The 24,737-nt window shown below is 36.0% G+C and overlaps 1 protein-coding gene across 1 annotated transcript in view; it reads right to left on the bottom strand.

Moving 5' to 3' along the window:
- The window catches only part of Exoc5 (exocyst complex component 5), a 62,702-nt gene that overhangs the window by 30,969 nt on the left and 6,996 nt on the right, over positions 1–24,737 (bottom strand). Inside the window, exons 2-12 of the mRNA XM_048361741.1 lie at positions 19,908–20,002; positions 18,667–18,814; positions 16,234–16,428; positions 12,796–12,860; positions 9,294–9,322; positions 7,404–7,513; positions 5,721–5,765; positions 5,475–5,615; positions 4,148–4,230; positions 3,005–3,214; positions 1,208–1,355 (exon numbers count right to left, since the gene is read on the bottom strand). Coding sequence (XP_048217698.1) covers positions 1,208–1,355; positions 3,005–3,214; positions 4,148–4,230; positions 5,475–5,615; positions 5,721–5,765; positions 7,404–7,513; positions 9,294–9,322; positions 12,796–12,860; positions 16,234–16,428; positions 18,667–18,814; positions 19,908–20,002 — 1,269 coding nt within the window. The remainder of the gene's footprint in view (positions 1–1,207; positions 1,356–3,004; positions 3,215–4,147; positions 4,231–5,474; positions 5,616–5,720; positions 5,766–7,403; positions 7,514–9,293; positions 9,323–12,795; positions 12,861–16,233; positions 16,429–18,666; positions 18,815–19,907; positions 20,003–24,737) is intronic.

The raw sequence follows: 24,737 nt of genomic DNA on the forward strand, positions 1-24,737 counted from the left end.
AGCCCAATCACACTGATCACTTCATTTCAACTAGAATGATTAGTATCAAAAGACAAAACAAGTACTGGTGAGTGTAAGGAAAAAATGGAACCCTTGAACACCACTGGGTAGGAAAGTAAGCTAGTAGACATGATGGAAAACAGCACAGAAGTACTTCCAAAATACTAAAAATGGAATTACCATATGATCCAGCAAATCTACTACTAGGTATGTAAACAAAGAAAATTAGCATGCTGAAGAGGCATCTGCAATTTTACATTTATTGCAATACTATTTACAAGAGCTCAAAAATAGTCAACCTAAGTGTCCATAAATAGATGCATAAAGAAAATAAGGTACATATTCCATATAATCTATACATGATGGAATATAATTCAGTATGGCTGAAGCCATGAAATCTGTTATTTGTAACAATACGGGAACAATGAAACACATTATGTTAAGTGAAATACACCAGGCACAGAAAAAAAAATACTGAATGATCTCACTATTATGTGAATCTAATAAAGGCTGTGAATGTGGCTTAGTGGTGGAATACTTGGCTACTAGCATGCATGAAGCCATGGGTTTGACTCCTCAGTATCACATAAACAGAAAAAGCCAGAAGTGGTGCTGTGACTAAAGTAGTAGAGTACTACTACTAGCTTTGAGTAAAAGAAGCTCAGGGACAGTGCCTAGGCCCAGAGTTCAAGCCCCAATGACGAAGGGGGAAAAAAATGAAGGGAGGAGTAGGAGGAAAATGGCTCATACAGTACAGGGCTTGCCAAGCAAGCATTAGGCTTTCAGCTAAATTCCTACTACTGTTAAACAACAACAACAACAAAAAACAACAACTCTTATTGTTGTTGTTGGTCATGGGGCTTGAACTCAGGTCAGAGCCTGTCCTTGAGCTGGTTTTGCTCAAGGCTAGCGCTCTACCACTTTATTGCACAGTGCCATTTCTGGTTTTCTGGTGGTTTATTGTTTATTTATTACGAATCTTATGGACATTTCTGCCTGGGCTGCCTTTGAACCGCAATCCTCATAGCTCAGCCTCCTGAGTAACAAGGATTACAGGCATGAGCCACTAGCACCTGGCAAAATACACACATTTTAGGTTGCAAAAAAATTGTTCTGTACCAGAAACTATATTTATACCTTTATAAACAAGGTAAAAATTAAAGTACACAACAATCTGTAAATAAAATAAACGTACAATCTTTCTTACCCTATGACATCTTTCAAAGGCTTGTTTGGTTTCTTGTAAAAGATTAACGACCACTTCTTGAGATAAGAAAGTTTCTCCATGTGTATCAATACTTGGCCCCAGTGGTAAATTGGTGCGTTGTCTAATTCTCTCTTTCAAATCTTGAATACTAGTATATCGTGTAACCAAGTAAAAAAAAGAAGACCTTATTACATATACACAAATTTCAGTTTCAATTATTTAGTGTACAACACAGAAAAATGAACCAATAACCAAGAGCCCTAAATCAAACCAATATAATTTTGTGGAGATTTTCATCTGAAAAAGGAAATTTAAAGTTATAATCTCTGAGGTCCTTAAAGTTTTAGATTTTTAACTCAGTAAAGAATGATTTGTTTTCTTCAGGAAGTGACTTATTTTAATAATTTGCAGTACAGATAACTAAATAGTTGTATTTAAAAATAAAACTTCAAGCAGGAGCCAGTGACTCATACTTGTAATCCTAGCTACTCAGGAAGCTGAGATCTAAGGATTTCAGTTCTAAGCCAGCCCAGGTAGGAAAGCCCTTAAGATTTATCTCTAGTTACCAAAAATCTGGAAGTGGAGCTGTGGCTCAAGGGGTATAGTGCTAGCCTTGAGCAAAAAAGCTCAGAGACAGCACCCAGGCCCTAAGTTCACACACACACACACACACACACACACACACACACACACACACACACCTTCAAATTTTTAAAATATACTTTATGATATATTTAATCACTTGACTATATTACATATCTCTTCACTGTATTAACCAAATACATTAAATGTAACTCACTTTTTCTAAGTGTTAGAGTGTTGAAGCATTATTTTGTGGGGTATCTGACGGGGGTGGGGGGGGGGAGTTCCCCAGTCCTGGGGCTTGAACTCAGGGCCTTGGAGCTGTCCGTGAGCTTTTTGTTCAAAGCTAGCACTCTACCATTTGAGCCACAGCTCTATTTCTGGCTTTTCTGATAGCTAATTGGAGATAAGACTCTCATAAACATTTTTACCACTTCAAATCACGATCCTCAGATTTCAGCCTCCTGAATAACTAGGATTACAGGTATAAGCTGTCACTGCCTGACCATATGTAGGGCATCTGTAGGTAAACATTTTTTTGCTCCTAGAATATACACTTTCAAACTACTGAGAATGCCTTATTTTTAAAGATTTATGACTTTAATTTTTTAGTTTCTGTTTTCTTCCTGTCTTTCAGATTTTCTCTTATTGCTAATTATAATCTCTCTCTGATAATCATTTAATACCCAAAACTGTGAAACAAAATTATTTGGCTACATAGTGAATTCTGCACTCAAAATCATATGACACCACAGAAATCATACTACCCACTAGAATCATCTGAATCCCAGGTAGTGAAGACCTAGAACTGAGATGCCATCAATGCTAAATTGTCAACTGTTTACTCTTTTTGCCGTATCTACAGCAATAACAAAAACAGATTCATAGTCAACAAACCAAAAGAATTTTCTGTCTGAAAAGAAAAAGAAATAAATTCTTTATATTAACAGCACTATGTCTTATATTACTTTTTTAAATTAATAAATATCCATTTTATATTTTAATTATGTTGTTAGGTCATTTCAATATGTAGCTCAATAGCAGGAGCTGGTCAATAATATAAACAACATTGGTTAAAAGAATTCTTCAAAAAAAATCTTAATGACAGTCTTATATTTTTGATAATCAGTTTATCCAGTCAATCTGATAACTTTGCCCAAATTCACAATTTGTTTCATGCACTTAGTTTTAACCACAATATTTAATAAAACTCACCCTCCTGTGCCAATGGATCTCTTCTGATGGTTTTTTGAATCATAATAGCGCTGTAGGATCATAGCACTTCTGCTTTTCAAATAACCAGTCTCCACCTCAATATAGTTCTCCAAATAGGAAATGAAAATGGATTTGATAAGCTTAGACAAGAAAGTCTGTTTATCAGTACCTAAGTTAAACTCCATCAACTTGCTGGAAAGATTGGTGGTTCTTTTCATGGAAAAGGGGGGAAAAAAATCAATGTATCATTTTAGGTACAGTAATAATACTAAGGAATATATATTTTTTATAGTGTGACTTTACTGACATATTAAACTACTATTTTTAAACCTTGGCAGAAAGTACTTAAGATTTAGAAATCAGCCCTATAGAGTTATATACAACGTAGAATGGAATATTACAAGCAATACTATGGTTTTAAGAACTGTCCAACTCCTATGGGTGACTTCAAAGAATTTATGAGACAATGATCCAGTCTAGAAATGGGAGACAGTGGCAGAATGGTCTCAAATACTTTCTAACCATTCATTACAAAGAATCCTAAATAGTATTGAGAGGTCTATTCTCACTATTCACCCTGTTTGTCTTTCTCCATATGGACTCTCCTCTTATTTAATTCCCACTGTTGAAGACAATGTTGCTGCTGTTACCAAAATGAATCTTCTCCCCAAATGCAGAGATTGAAAGATAAGTGACAGAGTTTGAAAATGTCAAATAAAAAGTGCTCCATATGAAGCTTCTGAGATAATATCTCTGAGGGTAATTCTGTCATTTACAAAAGAAAGAGACAAACTCACATAGGACTTAACATTTGTTAAGAATATGTTACTTCTTTCTAGTTAAATCTAAATCTAATTATACTAACAACACAAAAAAGGAAACTAGCTCACAATTAAAATCATGAATAAAAATCCTTGAATCAGATTAAACATGGATCTTTGTTTCTTTGTATATTACGATTAATGAAAATACTCAAATCCTAAAGGTAATATACTAAGAATGCTACTCTTGCACAATTCGAAACCAAGCATTTAAATGTTAAAAGGCATGTTTATGTAAAATGCTGTTAATTTAAAGTAGCTCCTACTTTTCCATTTATTTTAAAAAAGGAAATTGATATTATTCTTATAATTAAAAATATACCTTGTGTATAACTCATAGAGATTTTTCAGATACTGCTCTGCATCCGATTTCCTACATTCTTCTAACTGATCTTTTACAAAACTCTAAAAATGAAAGAACATCCTATTAATTAGGTAAATACTAAACTGCATTAAGTTCTCAATATATGTTTAACATACATATTATACATACTTAATACATATTTTTCCTTTAATATTACCACACCGTTTTAGGATATTCTATACATATTAATCTAAAACAGTATTCCTTGGTCCATAAATATGGGACGTACAATTTATTACATCCTCTCATTTCCTAAGAATTATAACATAAGAACACTTTCAAAAGTTATCAAAATCTTGAGTTGTGTTTGAAAAACAAACATTGAAGGTTGTTTAACCTAATGGTAGTAAGAGTTTAGGAAATGCTGTCTGAACACATAGTACTACCCAAGTGAAGGGTAAAGGCAAAATTATTGTTTTCCCTTTTCCAGGTAATACCGTATCAGAAAATTATACAGTTCACATTTGTGGTTTTTCTGTTTTGTTTGGGGTTTTTTGAGTGCTGGTACTAGGACTTGGACTCAACATTTGGGCACTGTCCTTGACAAGTTTTGTGCTCAAGGCTAGTAACACTTAAAGCCACAATGCTTTGAGCCACTCTACCACTTTGAGCCAGCTTTGGGTAGTTAATTGAAGATAAGAGTTCTATAGCCTTTCTTTCCTGGGCTGGCTTTGAACTGCAATCTTTGGATCTCAACCTGAGTAGGGAGGGTTACAGGTATGAGCCACCGATGCCCAGCGATGTTTGTATTTCTTGTTCAATTTTCCAAGTTGTCAGTTTGGGGTCAAAATGAGAACCAAAATAAAAGAGAATATCTAAAGCTACTTTCCCATAGTCAAATTTCAAGCATATGCTCTAATAACACTGAGTGATTAACATCTCTCCTTAGTGAAAAACAAACCAGCTTTAAAAACCATGATATTGCTAGTCACTGATGGCTCACACCTATATATAATTCAGCTACTCAAGAGGCTGAGATCTAAGGGATCACAATTTGAAGCTAGCCCAAGGCAGGAAAGTCCCAGAGATTCTTATCAAGGTGATAAGAAAAGTAGTCACCATTGGTGACAAACTTTAAAAGCCAGAAGTAGAGATGTGGCTCAAATAATAGTGCCAGCCTTGAGCAAAAGAAGCTCAGGAACAACACAGGGCCCTGAGTTCCAAGGTCATTATATAACTAAACTAAATCTAAAAAAAAAGGAACAAATAGACCAAGACATCACAAAACTGCCATAAAAGTGATTTAATTTGTTTTAAATTAAATTTAAAAACTTTTTTAAATTACCTGTAGTTTGATTTCAAATACATTCTGAATAAGTTTAGCAAGTACTGTTTCTGGATTACTAAAGATATCGCCAACTTGCTTATTCACACGTTGACAGAGTATTGCAGCATCTTCAAATATATCATTCCTCAAATAAGCACCCTAAACAGCAGAGTAAATACACATAGTAGACACATAAATTTTATAATGGTTTCCAAATAGAAATTACCATAAAATAAAATTCAATAAAGTAGATTGTTAAGTTACCTCCTGGCATTGCTTTATATAAACATCAACACAATGGGAATAGCCCTACAAAGAAAACAAAACACATTTTTATTGTTCTTGCAAATAGTAACCTCAGTTAAAGTGTTATATGTAATAAAACTATGTGTTATTCTAGTGAATTGCCAGTAGTCATTGAAATTAATAAGAGAACCAGTAAGTTCACACGGTTGTCTTCTTCTTTATTTGATGAAATTCACTGACTTCTTTATATCCTTGTTGCAAGAAGAAAGCTGAAGTATGACTTGTGTGTTCTCTGTGGTGAATTTTGTTTTAGGATCAATCATCTAGTAAACACTTTTAACACACACACACACACACACATGAGAAAAGGATGGGCATATTTCCTTTCCTTTTCATAACAGAACTGTGTTTAATTGGCAGTCTGGAAATTTATCTTTTTTTTTTTCTTAGCAGCACTGTGTTTGACCTCTGGACTCTGGACCTGTGGACTGCTGGACATACTTACTGCTAAGCCATGCCTCCAACCTGAAAATTTACTCTTTATAAGTGAATCTAGTTCAATAAAATGTGTCTAAAACAGAGCTATACATTAAGCTCAATAAAGTTAGATCTTTGGTTACCAGTAAGTCATACATTAAAAACAAATAAGCTTGCCAGGTGGTGGTGGCTCTTGCCTGTAATCCTAGCTACTCAGGAGGCTGAAATCTGAGGATCATGGTTCAAAGCCAGCCCTGGCAGGAAAGTGGTACCATGGCTCAAGTGGTAGAGCACTAGTCTTGAGCACAGAGAGGCTTAAGGACAGCATCCAGGCCCTCAGTTCAAGCCCCAGCACTAGCCAAAGGCAAAAAAAAAAAAAAAAAAAACTCAATATGAAATACATCACTATCTCAAAAATCATTGTCAATATTCATTCACATTAACAAAATTAAAAGTCCAACAAACAGCCTCCATTTTCCTAATCTGGTATAAATATGAAGAAACAGACTGAAGGAAGAAGTATTTATTTTTCAGTATCAGGATATGAACTCAATGCCTTGAGCTAGCTTTGCTAGGCTAGAATTCTACCACTTGATTCACATCTCCAATCCAGAATTTTACTGATTATCAGGAAGATGGAATTTCAGAGGCTTTTCTGCCTGGAGTAGCTTTGAACCATTATCTTTAGATCTCAGCTTCCTGAGCAGCTAAGACTACCAGTGAGAGTCACTGGCACCAGAATGGAAGAACTATTTAAGCATCATCTTTGTAGAATATACTACCACAGCAGATTGCTCTCCAATTCAAATTCTAAGGAGACAGTTCCATAATACAACGTTTCTTTGAGAGCTCCTGGATTACTTCTATTAGTCACATTCATTTACTCTTGTGTTCCAATATTCTACTGGATATTTATAGTCAAGTTTTCTTGCTTTTGACTTACTTGACCTATTTTGACATGTCTGAGAAAAAAACATTAAGGGGTAAGAGACTGACAATTTTGTTAAACTATATCAAAATTCCTCAATGCAAACATTAAATATATAAATATTAAAATCCTAACTTGGTAAATACCTAATATTTAATATCACTTAGATATATAAAATGTACATAAAATTAAAATTATTACTGTGTTCTATCAGAGGGAAAAATCAGAAATATATAAAACTTAAAAATTTCTACAACCTTGAAGAGAGTCTTCCATTTAAAATTTGTAACATTTACCTTAAAATGAAGTAAAACTGCAGCTACTTCCCTCATTCTGGAGATTTCACCTCTTCTTTGAGCACTTGTAAACTCCTGAATTAGTTGGCATTCTAAATCATGATATTTACCTAAAAACAGAAAGCCACTCAGTTATCAAAGGATACTTTTATTAATTGGGGAGGTGGAGAGAAGCACAAATGGAGTGAGGGTGAGAAAATGCAGTCATGATACTGTATGAACATTATATAAAAACTGAATTATGTAACTTATAGGTAGGAATGGGGAGGAAGGGTAATGGCAGAGAACAGTGGAGATGTGACAGTGATCAAGATTTATTGTGCTTAAAACCTAATTTATGACATTATAACCTCTGTACAACTACTTAAAAATATACTTTTTAAAAGGTATCCAAGTATATATATATATGTATATATATATACATATATATATATATACACCCATCTAAGCTATCTATAAATATGACTACTACGGATCCTCCTTCTTTTGAAACAATTACAAACAGAGTAGAACTATAAACAGTGGACTTAGGTCCTATAATACACTTAAGTATATAAATCTGTATTTTCAAGACACAACCACCAGAGGGAGGGAGGTAAAGAGAAGATTAAAACCACCAGATGACAATTATCACAGCAAAAGGCTTAAACATCCTCAGTCTTAAACCTAAAGCTACAGAAAGAGTGAAGAAGTCTAATAACTTTATACTAGAGTTCAGATGCCTCTACCATAAGCAGTGATGAACTTAACAAATTTCTTAAGATGATATGTCATACTTGATTCACTATATTCTTTAGAATATTATGGTTCTTAACAAATACCTAAGAAGTCCGGCCTACCTACATCACCTTTATTCTTAGACTTTTGAAAATTCAGGTGGTTTTTGACCTGTGAAAATGGTCCACTAAACAGTGATTCGAGCTACTAATCAGTGCTTTGGGAGTTTACAAGTACAGTGATCTTCCAGAAATTTAGATGATCTAGTCTAAAACACACCAAAGATAGGAAAGAATCAAGCATGTAAGGAGCTAAATAGATACTGAAATCTTTTACTATCCTAACATTAAAAAGAATCTTATTCAGACATATGTGTATGAATACAATTTCTAAAATTATATTAACATAAGAACACAAGCTGGGTGCTGATGGCTCATGCCTGTAATCCTAGCAATTTCAGGAGGCTGAGATCTGAGGATCATGGTTCTAAGCCAGACGGGTCAGGAAACTCTGTGAGTCTCTTATCTCCAATAAACTACTCAAAAAAGACAGAAGTGGTACTGTGGTAGAGTGCTTGCTTTGAGTAAAAAGAAACTCAGGTACAGCATCCAAGCCCAGAGTCAAAGCGCCAAGACTGGCAAAAAAAAAGAAGTCTAAAGCTACAACTTCTTTTTTTTTAAATAGGGATGTGTGCATATGTATGCAATGTGTATCAAAGAGACAGAGACTGATGCCTTATTAAAAAAAAAAAGTACTCTGGAAGAATACCCAGTTGTATTCAGAAAAAAAGAAATCAAATTCAAAGATGGTATGAGGAAGATAATGTTTTTTCACTTTCCTTTGCTATTTGTTTTTTTCCTTTTATGTAGTTTTTGTTTGTTTACTTAAAAAAACAGCTAAATAACTGGATACTGGTGGTTCACACCTATAATCCTAGCTACTCAGAGGAGGTTAAGATCTAAGGATAGGGGGTTGAAACTAGCTCAAGTAGGAAAGTCTGTGAGACTTTATCTCCAATTAACCACGAAAAAGCTGGAAGCAGAGCTGTGTGTGGCTCAAGTGTTAGAGCACTAACCTTGAGTACAAGTGTTGAGGGACAGTGCCTAGGCTCTAAGTTCAAGCCCCAGGACTGGCACATTTTTTTTTAAGCCTAAATAAATACACTCCACTTACTTGCAATTTTGGATTTTACTTCTGAAAATCTGAAAGATAAAGAAAAAATAAAGTTTATTAGTTGTAATGAATGCCATGGTATTAATACAAGACATTATAAGAGGTTCACATGCAAATGGAAAATTTCTTTATTATCTCTGATAATAATTCTGTAATACCTCGGACATGTTTCTGTAAATTTAATACTACTACAAAATTAAAAGGTTAATACATGTATAAAAAAGACAAAGCCAGAGAAAATAGAATTGGTAGGAAGTGCATCAGGTGACAGAACTAAATTTAGTCAATTCAGATAGAGTATATTTTTCTCACTGAGAAAATCACTGGATAACCATTCACTTGTTAATAAGGAAAGGTCTCTGCCGGAAACTCTAAGAATATAGCCAGACCAAGACTAGATTATTATTCTTACTCATTTCAAACTCACTAATTATGAATAATATTCTTATCCCATCAAACTTTTTAAAAATGAAGTTTAAATTATCTAAAAATAACAACAACAATAAAAGCAGGGTGCAGTGGCTCATGCCTGTAATCCTAGTTACTTGGGAGACTGAAATCAAGTAGTTAGGACTATGGTTTGAGACTAGCCCAGGCTAGTGAAACGGAGTTCACAAGACTCCACCTCAGCCATAAGCTCGGCACAGTAGTACATGCTTGTCATCCCAGCTACACAGGAGACTAAGACTGGAAGGACTGTAGTTCGAAGCCAGCCCAGGCAAAAAAAATTGAAGATACCCAATCACGATTAAAAAAACAAAAAAAGGTACGGTGGCACAAGCATGTCATCTCAACTACAGCAGTGTAAGTGTAAATCAGAGGATCATAGTCCAGGCTAGCTCAAGCAAAAAGTCAGACCCAATATAAAAACTGACCAGCGGGCTGGAGGTATGGATCAAATGCAAAGTCCTGGGTTCAAACATGAATACCATCAGACCATGGTGGGGAGATGGGGGTAGGAGGAGAAAGAGGAGAAAAAAGAAAATAAAAGAAAAAAAAAAGAATGAATAATATGATAGTAAGATATGACATAGTAATGGCAAATGATGAAAGTTAAAGAAACAATGATTAATGACAAAAACTACAAATAGCTTTAAACTTAGAAAAACAGAGACCATACAGAATACATCAAATATGCCTACATGAGCAATTATTACATTTTTACAAACTCAGACAATAGATATGTATAGTAGAGCGTTTTTACTAATTCAAAAACTAAAGTATCATAGACTGAAGTATTTTCAAGTCCCAAATATTGAGGAAACTTATTGAGAGAGCATATACAATCTATCCTTTGAAGACAGGAGAGTAGCTGGAAAAAGAGATGTCAAGGGCAGGTAAAAAGGAAATACAAATTTAAGAGTTATACAAGAATGATATATCAGGGGCTAGGAATATGGCCTAGTGGCAAGAGCGCTTGCCTCCTATACATGAAGCCCTGGGTTCGATTCCCCAGCACCACATATATAGAAAATGGCCAGAAGTGGCGCTGTGGCTCAAATGGCAGAGTGCTAGCCTTGAGCGAAAAGAACCAGGGACAGTGCTTACGCCGAGTCCAAGGCCCAGGACTGGCAAAAAAAAAAAAGAATGATATATCAGTCACGATAGAGGACATAGTAGAGCATTCTTACAACCCCAGCTACTTGGAAGATAGAAGTAGGATTGAGGTTGAACGCTAGCTAGAACACAAATGTGTGACCCTGAAAAATAAGCTAAAAGAAAAAGAAAAAAGAGTATCAGCATGGCTGATGTAGAATGCTGTCTGACAAGTATGAGACTCAATCCCTACCACTGCTAAAATAATGAGAATAAGGTGGGGGGGGGGCGGTAAGAAGGGACAGAGGAAAACAAAGGAAGGGTAAGAAGGGGAGGGGAGGGATCAATCATAGCAAATCTCAGAATTCATGAGGCCATACTGATCTGTGTGGGGAAAAAACTAGACCTGATTAGACAAATTTTCAACTTCAAGGCTTGGTAGAGTGGTTAAAACAAAACTCTAAGAGAAGGCTAGGGGTGTGGCCCAGTGGTAGAACTTTTTCCTAGTATGCTCAAGAGAACTATGAACCTGAGGGATGAAGAAGATAAATATACACTTCTGTGTTTTGGAGAAGAATAGAATAGAGAGAAATGGAAAATGTAGTCAACTATTAACATACACCTATTTTGAGGTAAATACATTATATCCCTTTAAGTAGTCAACAAAGAGTAGTTTTGCTGTGTAACTTCAAAAATTATTAATGTTAATCCTTTATGATGATACAGGGTTAACAGTTAAAATAGATAATTTTTGGTGGAGGGGGGCAATTCACTTTATGTTTTGGAGTTAATGGTTTGGACTTTAAACATAAACATAATGCAGTCATATTGTTTGTACCTGAAATCTTTAAACAGAAGAATATTTGTTATACAAAAAGTCATTCTGCCAGGCATCAATGGCTCACCTTTGTAATCCTAGCTACTCAGGAGACTGAGATTTAAGATCATGGTTTTGAAGCCAGCCCAGGAAAGAAAGTCCACAAGACTCTTATCTCCAATTAACTTCCAAAAAAGGCCAGAAGTGTTCCTGTGGCTCAAGTGGTAGAGTGCTGGACTTGAGCAAAAAGCTCAGGAACAGACCCAGTTCCTGAGTTCAGGCCCCAGGACAGGCATTAAAAAAAAAAAAGTAATATATTTCTTTAAGATATTCACACAAACTACCTCTACCGGCAACACATTATTACAGAATATGGCATTCTGTTGACTAAAGGAATTTATGAGAAAAACTTGGAGAGTTCATATTAGGATGAAATCTAATAGCAATGGCCCTAAATTTAATCTGAAGTCTCTAGGAAGATCTATAGATAAAATCTAAAGCACTGGCTGGGAATATGGCCTAGTGATAGAGTGCTTGCCTCGTATACATGAAGCCCTGGGTTCGATTCCTCAGTACCACATCTATAAACAAAGCCAGAAGTGGCGCTGTGGCTCAAGTGGTAGAGTGCTAGCCTTGAGTAAAAAGAAGCCAGGAACAGTGTTCAGGCCCTGAGTCCAAGCCCCAGGACTGGCAAAAAAAAACTAAAGCACCGTAAAATTATATTCAATAGTCTGTGTATAATTTTTAAATAAATTGTATAGCTTTCATTAGCTTTTCAAACATGTCAAAGACTCCTTCAAACGTAAGTACCCTTATCTACAAATAGGAAAAAGCAACTTAATAACCCTGTTCTAGCTGTCTCTTACCACCATGATTCTGAAAACAGTAAAATTCAAATTTTTATTTTAATTTTTTTTCAAAAACCAAACAAGAAAAATTGAAATTGTTAAATTAAAGCACTAAGTCTATATACTAACAGTAGATAATACTGTTTCAATGAACTGTTTTACATTATACCTTACAAAAAGAAAGAGGTCAACAAATTCCGTTGACTTAACAGGCAAAGAAAGTCATATAGAGAAAAAAAAAACCCAATTCTACTCCATACATTATACCATATTTATAAATTAGCTCTTAAAACAAACTTACCTGTCAAAAGGTAACTCCTGGGCAATTAAGTGCAACTTCTGAATGATGTCAGCTGCTTCCTTTATCTAACAAAGATAAATAAAAGCAACAATACAAAAAAAACCGTTAGGAACATCAAAAAGTAATAATACACTTAATGACTTTATAATAGTAAAATCTACCCCTCCCCCAAACATTTGTCTTTAAAACCCATAAATGAAATTGTGTGCAACAAGAATATATCTGAGGGCTGGGGATATGGCCTAGTGGCAAGAGTGCTTGCCTCGTATACATGAGGCCCCGGGTTCAATTCCCCAGTACCACATATACAGAAAATGGCCAGAAGTGGCGCTGTGGCTCAAGTGGCAGAGTGCTAGCCTTGAGCAAAAAGAAGCCAGGGACAGTACTCAGGCCCTGAGTCCAAGCCCCAGGACTGGCCAAAAAAAAAAAGAATATATCTGAAGTATCATCACAATGAAGTATCACCATGGCTTTTTTTTGCTGATGATCGTCTTGTATCCCCTGCCTATGGTTGTCCTCGTGCTATCACTGTATCTCATCTGAGTACCCTGGATAAGGTATATACTGGCATTAGAACTAGGGAAGGGAAAGGGAATATCAAAATCGAGAGACAACGGATAAAAAGACAAATGACTCCAAAAGCAATACTTGCAAAACCATTTGGTGTAAACCAACTGAACAATTCATGGCGGGGGGGGGGGGGAGGGAAAGGGAAAGGGGGTAGGGGGAAAATGAGAGAGGAGGTAACAAATTGTACAAGAAATGTACCCACTGCCTATGTATGAAACTGTAACCCCTCTGTACATCAGTTTGACAATAAATAAGTAATTATTCTTAAAGAAAAAGAATGTATTGAAAGCCATTAGTGAGGCTTTGCACTAAGATATCCAATAGTACAAGAACAAAGACTGAAGGAATAGAGCAATCTGACTATGGAAATGTTGCTATTTTTTAATGTACTATGTGAAATTATTTCATTTTTCTTTCCTATGGTTTATCCCCTGTTTTCATTGTGCTTGATTCTGGAACCCTGTGCCTAGTATATGTGTTTATCTGAATTAGGGAAGGAAAGGGGAACATTAAAATGGTGAGACAAAGGATAAAGGGTGAATCAAAGCAGCAGTGATACTCACAAGACAATATGTTGGAAATTAACTGAACAACTTGGGGCAAGGGATTGGAGGGAAGGAAAGGTGGGAGAAAAATGAGGGAGGGGTAACAAGTTGGATAAGAAATGTACTGACTAACTTATGTATGTAACAGTAAGCCCTCTGTACATCACCTTGACAATAAAATTAAATTTAAAAAGTAATAATACTCTTAATCACTTAATAATAGTAAAATCTACCCCTTCCCTAAACATTTTTCTTTAAAACCCATAAATGAGGGCTGGGGATATAGCCTAGTGGCAAGAGTGCTTGCCTCAGATACACGAGGCCCTAGGTTCGATTCCCCAGCACCACATATACAGAAAACGGCCAGAAGCGGCGCTGTGGCTCAAGTGGCGAAGTGCTAGCCTTGAGCGGGAAGAAGCCAGGGACAGTGCTCAGGCCCTGAGTCCAAGGCCCAGGACTGGCCAAAAAAAAACAAACCCATAAATGAAATTGTGTGCAACAAGAATATATCTGAAGTATCACCACAATGAGTCAAAATCTAAACATTTGTCTTTCTGGTAGCAAATTGTGTGTGTGTGTGTGTGTGTGTGTGTGGTGTGTGTGTGTGTGTGTGTGTGTGGTGTGTGGTGTGTGTGTGTGTGTGTGTGTGTGTGGGTGTGTGTGGGTGCATGCACCAATCCTGAAACTAACTCAGAGCTTCTCTTTTGCTCAAGGTTAGCACTTTGTCACTTGAGCCACAGAGCCACTTCTGGATTTTTCTGAGTAGTTTTTTGGAGATAAAGAGTCTCACAGACTTTTCGGTCCATGTTGGCTTCAAACCTCAATCCTCAAATCTCAGCCTCCTGAGTAGCTAGGATTATAGGCATAAGCCACTAGCCGCCTGGATGGGATTTTTTTTTTTTTAATTTCTAAATACCACAGTTCTTTCCCAATGAAACCTGTATACAATCTTTACTCCTGAAAAATTAAAATCTTTGTTTACTGGAAGCAAAGTATAAAGTTCTTCTAAGTTTATGAACCCAAGAAAGATAAACAAGATTTATGCAAATGTTTTAAAACATGCTGCTGCACATGCCCACTTTAAGATAAATAAATGAAATAGTAACACAAAATGTTTGTCACTTAATAACTATATAAGTTTAAAACACTTGTTCTAAAAGCAAAGATAAAGTTTAATATAGAGCCGAATGAATGAAAATAATATAGATACGTATACTTTTAAAGTACTGAACAGGAAATTAGACACAGAGCTAAAATTCTTTTAAGTGTATATATTTGTACTTATTTACATAACACTGTAGAAAAGTTCCATAATGTATACCTTTCCTTTAAATTTCAAATTAATCCTTTTACTTACGTAGAACTTGAAAAATGATTATATGGTGATTCATTTACTCTTTCACTAAAAAGAGTCTTTCAAAAGTAAAGGGCTAAGAACATTAATTTATTAGTTTTTCTTTTCTATTATTACTACCATTAGTATTATTATTTCTACTACTATAATTCAAGTATAACCAATCATTAAGCCCAATAATCTACATGAAGAACAGTAAGCTACCATTCTAAGAAAAACCAGAGACATACATGTAAGGACAGCAGTAAACATAATAAGGGGAGACAGGAGTTGTGGTTGTATTTTTCACGAAAGTAGCTAATATTCTGAAAAGACTGAAAATTCTGGTTAATGTAGTTGGCAAAAAAAGATTAAAAAGTAAAAATTACTCAGGAGCAAGAAGAAAAAGAAATAATGACATACTGACAAAGTAGTTGTGGAAAAAAAAAGGAAAACCACCTACTTAGCTAAAAGATGTGTGATTATGAGAGGAATTAGAATTGAATAAGATGTCAGTATGTCATATTTCTTTTTTTGCCAACTACACAGAGGATCATAAAGGCACAATGGCTGTATACATCTGATCATATAAAATAATACTCATCAAAATAGCACTGTGGCTCAAGAGGTAGAGCCACTAGCCTTGAGCAGAGACAGATAGTGTAATTCAGCTTAACAGCAACTTAGGTCAGATTATTCTACCACTACCCAAGAGTATATAACATGATAAAGATATACTTATGAACAGTTAATCTTAACATTTATAAACAATTTGTGATTTTATAAATAAAAGTATCAAGAAAATCAATTAAAATCTGAATATAAACATTTCAGTAGTCTATAGGCACCTGTATTAAATTATATTTCAGAATGATAAAAAATGTTTACTAAGTCACCTATTCAGCGATTCTGGAAGTTATAACTACTGCTCATAATCAAAGCATTATTATGATGGCTGGTAACTTGCTTTTATCCTCTTATAGTGCTTACCTTTTCAGAATTTGTAAAAACATCAGATTTCAACTCTCCATCCAAAAACTCATTAAAGTATTTCATCAATTTCTGAGCCTCTACTGCCCGTTGTCTAGGTGTGTTTACCCCCTCCAATTGGTCTCCCAGGTGACAGACTTTGGTTGCTACATAGCTAATGTGCTCATCTAGCTCTTGGAAATGTTGAAAGGCAACCTAGGAAAGATAAGCTTAAGTATAAAATACAATAAGTATAAAATACAATCAGAGAACTAAGTTGATTAATTAATATAAACCAAAACTAAACTATCAATTCAAGGCAAAATGGTAAAGTACTTGCCTAGCATGCTCAAGGCACTGGTGTGGTGCCTAGAAGCACACAAAAAAACTAAATGACAAGAAATTTAAGAATAAACTTCTAATCTCATTTCTGCTTTCGAGTAAATATAACACAGAAATTATATGAAATCTACAAAATAGTTTGGGCTTATTAGTATATGATCTGAAAACCTTTAAAGCTTTAACCAAGTTCTAAGCTTTAACACTTTCAATAATTACAATAACCTCATTTATCATATATATACCCTGTTTAACAAAAACTACTCAGCACTACAGAACCTTAAATAATAATTCTGGAACCAACTAACCAAATATCAGAGCCCAGATATTTGAAGACCCCTACTGCTACTAAGCTGAGAAGACCAAAAAATGTCACAAGTAAAAAGTATTGATTAAAATGAAAATACTTAGTATGTATTTTAAAATACTTAGTATGAAAAATACTAAGACAGACATGGTGACACATTACCTGTAATCCCAGCATTTGGGAAGCTGAGGCAGGAGAATCAAGAGTTTGAGGTCAGCCTGAGCTACACAGCAAGATTATCTCATTGCTCTCAGCTCCCTAAAACAAGAGATGCTAATACTATATATGGTAAAACTGCTCTCTTTTTTTTTGGCCAGTCCTGGGGCTTGAACTCAGGGCCTGAGCACTGTCCTGGCTTCCTTTTGCTCAAGGCTAGCACTCTGCCAACTTGAGCCACAGCGCCCACTTCTGACTTTTTCTGTGTATGTGGTACTGAGGAATCAAACCTAGGGTTTCATGTATATCAGGCAAGCACTCTTGCCACTTGGCCATATTCCCAGCTCCAAAATTGCTCTTTCTAGTTTTGAAAATATTAAAGTCTACAGCAATTATTTTAGTAAGGCAAAGGCACATCACTTCCTTTCTAGAATGTCCTTTCCTTTTTTCCAAATGATTTGTCTATAGTAGATGAAAACTGTGTGCAATAATGCCTTAGAATTGTTTCATTAGCAGGACTGGGAAAATTCAGCACAGTACTTTTATTCTAACCTTAAATATAGGGGAAAAAAGCGATAGACATGTACTGGTAGCTTTTTCTGTGTTAGGATATTATTCTAAATATACTATATGTACATTAAATAATTCTCATAAGGACTATGAGTTCCAAGAGGTTAAATTGTTTGAGATTATACAACTAAGAAGTGTCAGAGCTACAATTTAAACTTAGGTAAAATGGCTCCAGAGTTTGTTAGCTTAAGTATTAATACTATTTTTATTACCAAAGGAAAACTGTATTAGAAGATTTGGAAACTGTTACCATAACTACATGAAAACACACTCCCCATCTCATTAAATTACTGATTTCCTTAATTACTTTCTCACAGCCATGTATGTTTAAATGAAGGAACCTAAATAAATGAAATTCTTTAGCAGAAAACAGTTTGCTAATCTCATCACTAAAGCAACAAACAAACAAACAAACAACAACAACAAAAAAAAAAACCAACCAGCCCCTGGGAGGCAGCAGAGTTCAACAATGCTCTTCAAACTACATTTAGAAAAGGCAAATTGTGAAAGGAATTTGGAGATTCCAGATTAACTCTAGGGCCTCTAAAAGTAAGAGGTTGACCTACTTAGTCCCAGGGCCAAATGCTTTGGTTTTATTTCAGAGGAAATATTCTATATCTGCTTTTCTAGTATCAGCAAACTTCTTGCTGAGGCATATACTTGTTACTTTTGTGAAACTACCCAGACAAGGTTTCTCTAGGAAAATCCTGATCCAAGTGTTTATTTCTTTATGATAGAAGAGACAGCAAATGACCCCTAAATATTCACGTTATGAAGAGTCTCTAAAAGAACAAGTATATGTAGGAGTCACTTGGAAGTTTTTTCATTATAAGAGGTGTACAGATCACATCACAACTGAATACCACCCTAACCTGAGAAAGTTAGCTTAATCCTGTAACAAGTCAATGTCCATTCTGTCCATTCATAACAATTCATTAATATTTTATCCCCTGGGATAAAGAGGCAAGAGACAAACCTCAACTGCTACTGCAATTTGACTTGACTCTCAACAGCTTAAAGAGGAAAAAAAAAATATTATAGCTTACATAAGCTACTCATTCATGCCTTAGCTAAATGTTTACCTGGTTGCTTTTCTGGAGCTCTTGTACCTTCTTGGCAAATTCCTTGGCTTCCTTCTGACACTGTTGCTCTAATTTCTCTACTTTCCTCTGAATTCTTTCATCCATTATCTGGAGTTCTTGAATATGATTTACAAATTCTTCTAATAATCTAATAGAGGAAAATTAGAATATGTATCAACCTACTCTTTATTAGTTAAAAAGGAACTGACTGGTTTACTTATAGTCACTAAAACTTTCCTACTTTCACTAATGTTTTAATAGAATTCTCTGATACGAATGATCATGTTAATTTTCTGCATAGCAACTTGTTAGAAATTTCTTGTAAAGAAATTTAGTCTTCCTAAAATGTCATTTCTTTTTTGCTTTGTCCAGGCCACAATGTGTTCAAAGAAACACTGCATTTCAAAATATGGTTACTCTTTCTTGACTTTCCAACAGATTGTCTCGACGTAAATGAAAATATCCAGAATCCTTATTCAATTTTCAAAATAGTTGAGGGAAATAAATGTACAATATAAAAATATGATTTATTCCCAAAGTTCAATGACTGTTCCATAATTGGGGGGAAGAATTCTTTATTTGTTTAAGACAGTGTCTTATCATGTAACCCAGGCTGACTTTAAATCTTCAAGACTCCTGAATGTCGGAATTACAGGCATACCCACCACAGTCAGCCATGTTTATGTATAACCAGCCCTTTATAACTTATTATTTATTGGAGAAAACATTAAACCTTTATTTTCAATAAAAATCCCTTCCTTCATACCAGTTAAAGTTCATTTGTAGAAAAAGAATGTCAATGAAAAAAGAGAACTCAAAATTCTGATGCTTTGTACATACTGTTTATGATTTTTTTTAGTGTTAACTACATAATCCCTTTACAGGAATGTCAAGAAGAATCCCAATGGCCAGTGGCTCATACCTACAATCCTAGCTACTCGGGAACTGGAATCTGAGGATTGCAGTTTGAAGCCAGCCCAGACTGACAAACCCAAGAAACTCATATCTCTAGTTAACCAGTAGAAAGGCAGAACTAAAGGCATGGCTCAAGTGTTAGAGTGCCAGTTAAGCAGAGCATTAGTCCTTGAGTTCAACCCCAGGACCAACATACACACATGCACGCACACAAAGAATCCCAACAGTCATCTCTATTATAAACACAAATTTTCAGTGCTAGACTGGGGCTATGAAAAAAACAATACAAAACACCCCCCCCACACACACACCAATCATTTCTTTACCTTTTAGGATCAAAAGCTTCAGGGCCACCTCTAGAACCTCCTCCTGGGGTTCTCCACACAAGACGTTCAATATACTCATCAGCCACAAAAGGCTCCTAGTTCACAAAAGTTTTATGGGAAATAACAGTATTACTTATTAATATAAAACAAACTTTAATATTAACACAGCTGAATAATGTATTAATTCAATATGGAAGTTATTATCTCAATACAGAACTGGAGGTAAAAATGAATTGTTCATTAATTCAGAATATCTACCAAATATTTACATGTGCTGGGCACTGAGAATACAGATGTGAGGTCAATACAGACAGCGTTCTCTTAAAGACCTCATAAAAATGATCTTCTAAGTAGGGATGCCAATTAATCAAATAACCACAAAAATAATGAATTATAATTGTTACAAATATGATAGCCAGGAAAGTCCTGGAAGCTATAAGAAAATCTAACAGAGGAACAAAGATTCTGCAAATATGGAAAGTGCAGATACAAACTGGCTGTGATATTTAAGCTGAAAACAGAAGACAAATCAGCCAGACAATAATGGTAACTTTTTTTTTTTTTTGGTAGGTCGTGGGGCTTGAACTTTAGGCCTGGGTGCTATCCCTGAGCTCTTCAGCTCAAGGCTAGCATTCTACCACTGGAGCCACAGTGTCACTTCTGGTTTTCTGGTGGTTAATTGGAGATAAAGAATCTCACAGACTTTCCTGCCTGGGCTGGCTGTAGGATTATAGGTGTGAGCCACCAGCATGTGAGCCACCAGCACTTAAGCCAGACAATAATGGAACAAACTGTTTCCTATGCTGTTAAGAGAAAGGGAAGATAAGTGTAACTGCTTAAAGGAACTGAGAAACAAGCACAGAGTAGGTCCAAGGAACCACATACAGAAGATTCAGAGATGGATGACAAGGTGGATCATACTGTCCTTATCATCAGCACATTTTGTTTTGTTTTGTTTTGGTTTTTTGCCAGTCACACGGCTTGAACTCAGGGCCTGAGCACTGTCCCTGGCTTCTTTTTTGCTCAAGGCTAGCACTCTACCACTTGAGCCACAGCACCACTTCCGGCTTTTTTTGTATATGTGATACTGAAGAATCGAACCCAGGGCTTCATGTATAGGAGGCGAGCACTTTACCACTAGGCCACATTCCCAGCCCCCACCAGCACATTTTGAACATGAGGGAATGGTTCAATCAGAACAACTATCAGAATAGGATAGGGATGCCTTAAAAACAAGTTCATATATATGTGTATTATACATATATATATACATATATATAGTATATCTCACTATACTAAAGTAAAGAAGGTCCTATCTCATTCTTACCTGATGATGAAGACACTGAAGTTTTGAGAGCTTAAGTACTTATCTAAGAAAACACAATTTATATGCTATGACCTTGAGATGTACTCTATTCTATAGCTATAAATTGAATGGAAAGTTCAGTAAGCTACAAGAAACTTCTAAAGTTATGTTAGTGAAGATAAGCAGTGAAGCTAAGAAAGTAGAGACTGATACATGAAGGGCAATACATTTCATCACTGATTTGTTTCCCTTTATATTTCCAACCTACATTAATAAACATTCATCATATGGCAAGTACTAGCTTCCTTTTTTAAAGTCCTTTTGTCCTTTTTCTCTTAAGTCTTTACTCTGTTATTTTTCTTCTTTAGCAGTCATATGTTAAAGACTACACCACTTATTCACGAGCACTCAAAGACAGGAAAAAAAAAGGCAGAAAGTGGCATGCAGGACCCCTAGAAAAGATCTAAGAGGACCTTAAGTTTAAACCCCAGCCAATCCTGAAAGCCTACAACAATCTAAATAAGTAAATAAATAAATCCAATAAAAACTAGCAAACTATGGAAGAACTCTATTTTAAATTAACAGACTGTAAGACTGAAACACTGCTTTCAACAAAAGAAAATCACAAAGCCACAAAAGGACTAGGAAAATATGGCCTAGTCAAAGGGGAAAAAATTGAACAAAAACTGTATTGAAAAGACCTAGTAGTAGATCTAGCAAAGACTTTAAGAACTGTTGTCAAGATAAGCAAAGAAATAAAGATGTGAAGTAAAAAAAATGATGCATGAATAAAATGAAACTATCAAAAAAATAGCTTAAAAAATAAAAAAATGGACCTAAAAATTATGAAATGAAAATTCAGTAGGGGAATTCAAAGGCAGAGCTGAGTAAGAAGAAACAATCAGAAAACTGAAAATAATACTATGAAAATTACTGAAACTGTGAAACAGAAGAAAAAAGGTTAAAGAAAGTGAGCAGAGGACTAGGATGTGGCTTAGGGGTAGAGTGCTTGCTTAGAATGTGCATGAAGCCCTGGGTTCGATTCCTCAGTACCACATAAATAGGAAAAGCCAGAAATGTCGCTGTGGCTCAAGTGGTAGAGTGCTAGCCTTGAGGAAAAGAAGCTCAGCTCGGGGACAGTGCCTAGGCCCTGAGTCCAAGCTCCCTGACTGGCACATACACACAAAGAAACTGAGCAGAGCCTATGATGTCCATGGTACCCAATCTAGGCAGACCTATATATACATAATAGAAGTTTCAAGGGAAAAAGAGTAAAGAAAATGGATATTGTTGGGACCTCAAGGATCCCTTTTCCCCTATCTCCCAGGGAAAATGCCTGAATTCTAACTATGAAAGAGCACTCGGCCTTGTCTTCTGCCAGCAGAAGGCAAAAGCGTACTCTCATGGATTACGCTAAATTGAGGAAAGGTTGCTGAAGCCTCCCCTTTCCCCCTGTCCCCTCACATGTCAGGAGCTGTGGCCGGAAGAGAGACATCAGGGAGACACCTTGATGGTTGAATTTATTACTATTACGGTGACAAAGGCGGAAGGGGAGGGGCTTGGGGTGATTAACTGATTGGATGAGCTGGGCTGCCCATCAGGTGATGTCATGAACCTTTCCCTGTGGGCGGGGATTACAGCCCCCCAAGAGCTGGATCTCTGCCATGATGGCGCATGTGGGGCAGGGGCTTCTCTTCCTGTTATAGACGGAAGGGGAGGGGACAAGCTAAAGCCAACTGTGGCCTCTTAAAGGCACAGCTGTCCCCAACAGATATAATGGCTGAAGACTTCCCAAATTTGGAAAAAGACATGAATATAAATACCCAAGAAGCCTAAAGTACTCTAAGATTAATTTTGAGAGATTCACATCAAGTCACTTAAACAATATAACAAATTATCTATATCAAAGGCATAGCTGTAGTACACTGGTTCAAAGGTAGAAGTCTATAAAGATGGAGCACTAACCCTCATGATGCAGTATGCATTCTGAATTAAAGATGTTTAAGGGGTGGCATATCCTCCATAGGAAAAACATGAGTCCAGGAACAAGTAGAAAAAGAATGGCCATGACTCTTAATCTGTGTGTGATATTACTACAAATCTGGGATCTGCAGAAATAAACTTATCAAGTCAACCAAAGGAGGGACACTTGCCTAGGTACAGAATCCAATTATATATAGATGAATGTGCTGACTATTCACATGTGCTGCTTATTTTTGAGGAATGAAAGAATGATTGATAAACTCTGGCAGAGATAATAAACTTATCATCACAACAGGGCAAGGAGAGGCAAGGAATATGATGTTTGTCATGCAAGTGATCCTCTTGAGAGGATCAACACTTTCAACCAATTCTGAAAGTGAAGACCAGTTTAATAATGTCCTACCAAGGGTGTGGCAACCAGTTAAAAGATAGAAGTTTAGAGGTGGATGTGAGGGTGAGCTGGCTGCAACATCTGCCACTCCCTGACCACCAGGGTTGATTCAGCTGATCTGGCTGGCTAGGCGGTGTCTCCTTCCTCCTTTACCACTATATGTGTGTCCCTCCTGAAGCTGAGTGCTCGAATGAAGAGGACAACCGTTCCCCAACACAGGAGAAATGGTCAAGGGTATAGAATAGCTGTACTCCCTTGCTAAAACCCCCAAACATGCTCTCAAGAATTATAGAGGCACTATCTGAAAGTCCAGTAGAGTTAGAATAGTAGAAGAGAAAGACAGTATTAGTTGCAACTAAGACTAGCTATAGTAGTGGAAATCATAGTTCATTCTACTCACATTCTTCTAATTTTCCCCCAGAATGAGACCCAAGTGCAATGTTAAATATGAAGCTGTGGAGTCTACACACAAGAGTAGTCTATAGTAGACACAATTATGTGTACTCCAGATTTCCCATCAAAAAGGAACTTGCTCTAGCTACTAGTACTGCTGTCAGGAAACAAAACAAAACTAAACTTTCACTTAGCAGTATGTGTGGGGATCCTTTTAGTATAGGATATACTTTGCTCAATAGTATACCTTTTTCAATGTGGCATGATTCCAAAGACTGATTAACGTGAATATATGAAAGCCTGATCACTTTGGCCAAAAGCACACAACTCTGAAAGGTCATTTTAGTTCCAGAACTTCCTGTAGGAGCCAGCAATATTGTTACTGGGCCATCAATGTAGCTTTCTGAGCTTCTTCACATGCCCAATCTTACTTCCTTACTATTTATCTTGTCTTCTACCTTTCCTCTTGCTTTATACTATAGATGATACAGCAAGAAGTTCTTCATTAGAGGCCAGCCCCTTGCTTTTAGACAATCCTCAGAACTGTGAGAAATAAATTTCTTTCAGTTACTTGGTCTGTGGAATTCTGTTACAGTAACACAAAACAGACTATAATTACACTGTACCCTTACTAAAAGCCCGGCTCAATTCTTCCTAAGTATTCCATTTCTCTACAGAATGGTTCTTCCCTAGATGACACAAATTGATTTCTCCATTCTTGATCTCTATAAACCTAAATCCAATGGAGAACAATGCA

The sequence above is a fragment of the Perognathus longimembris genome, chromosome 14 (assembly GCF_023159225.1).
Source record: "Perognathus longimembris pacificus isolate PPM17 chromosome 14, ASM2315922v1, whole genome shotgun sequence".
Classification (NCBI taxonomy): Eukaryota; Metazoa; Chordata; class Mammalia; order Rodentia; family Heteromyidae; genus Perognathus; species Perognathus longimembris.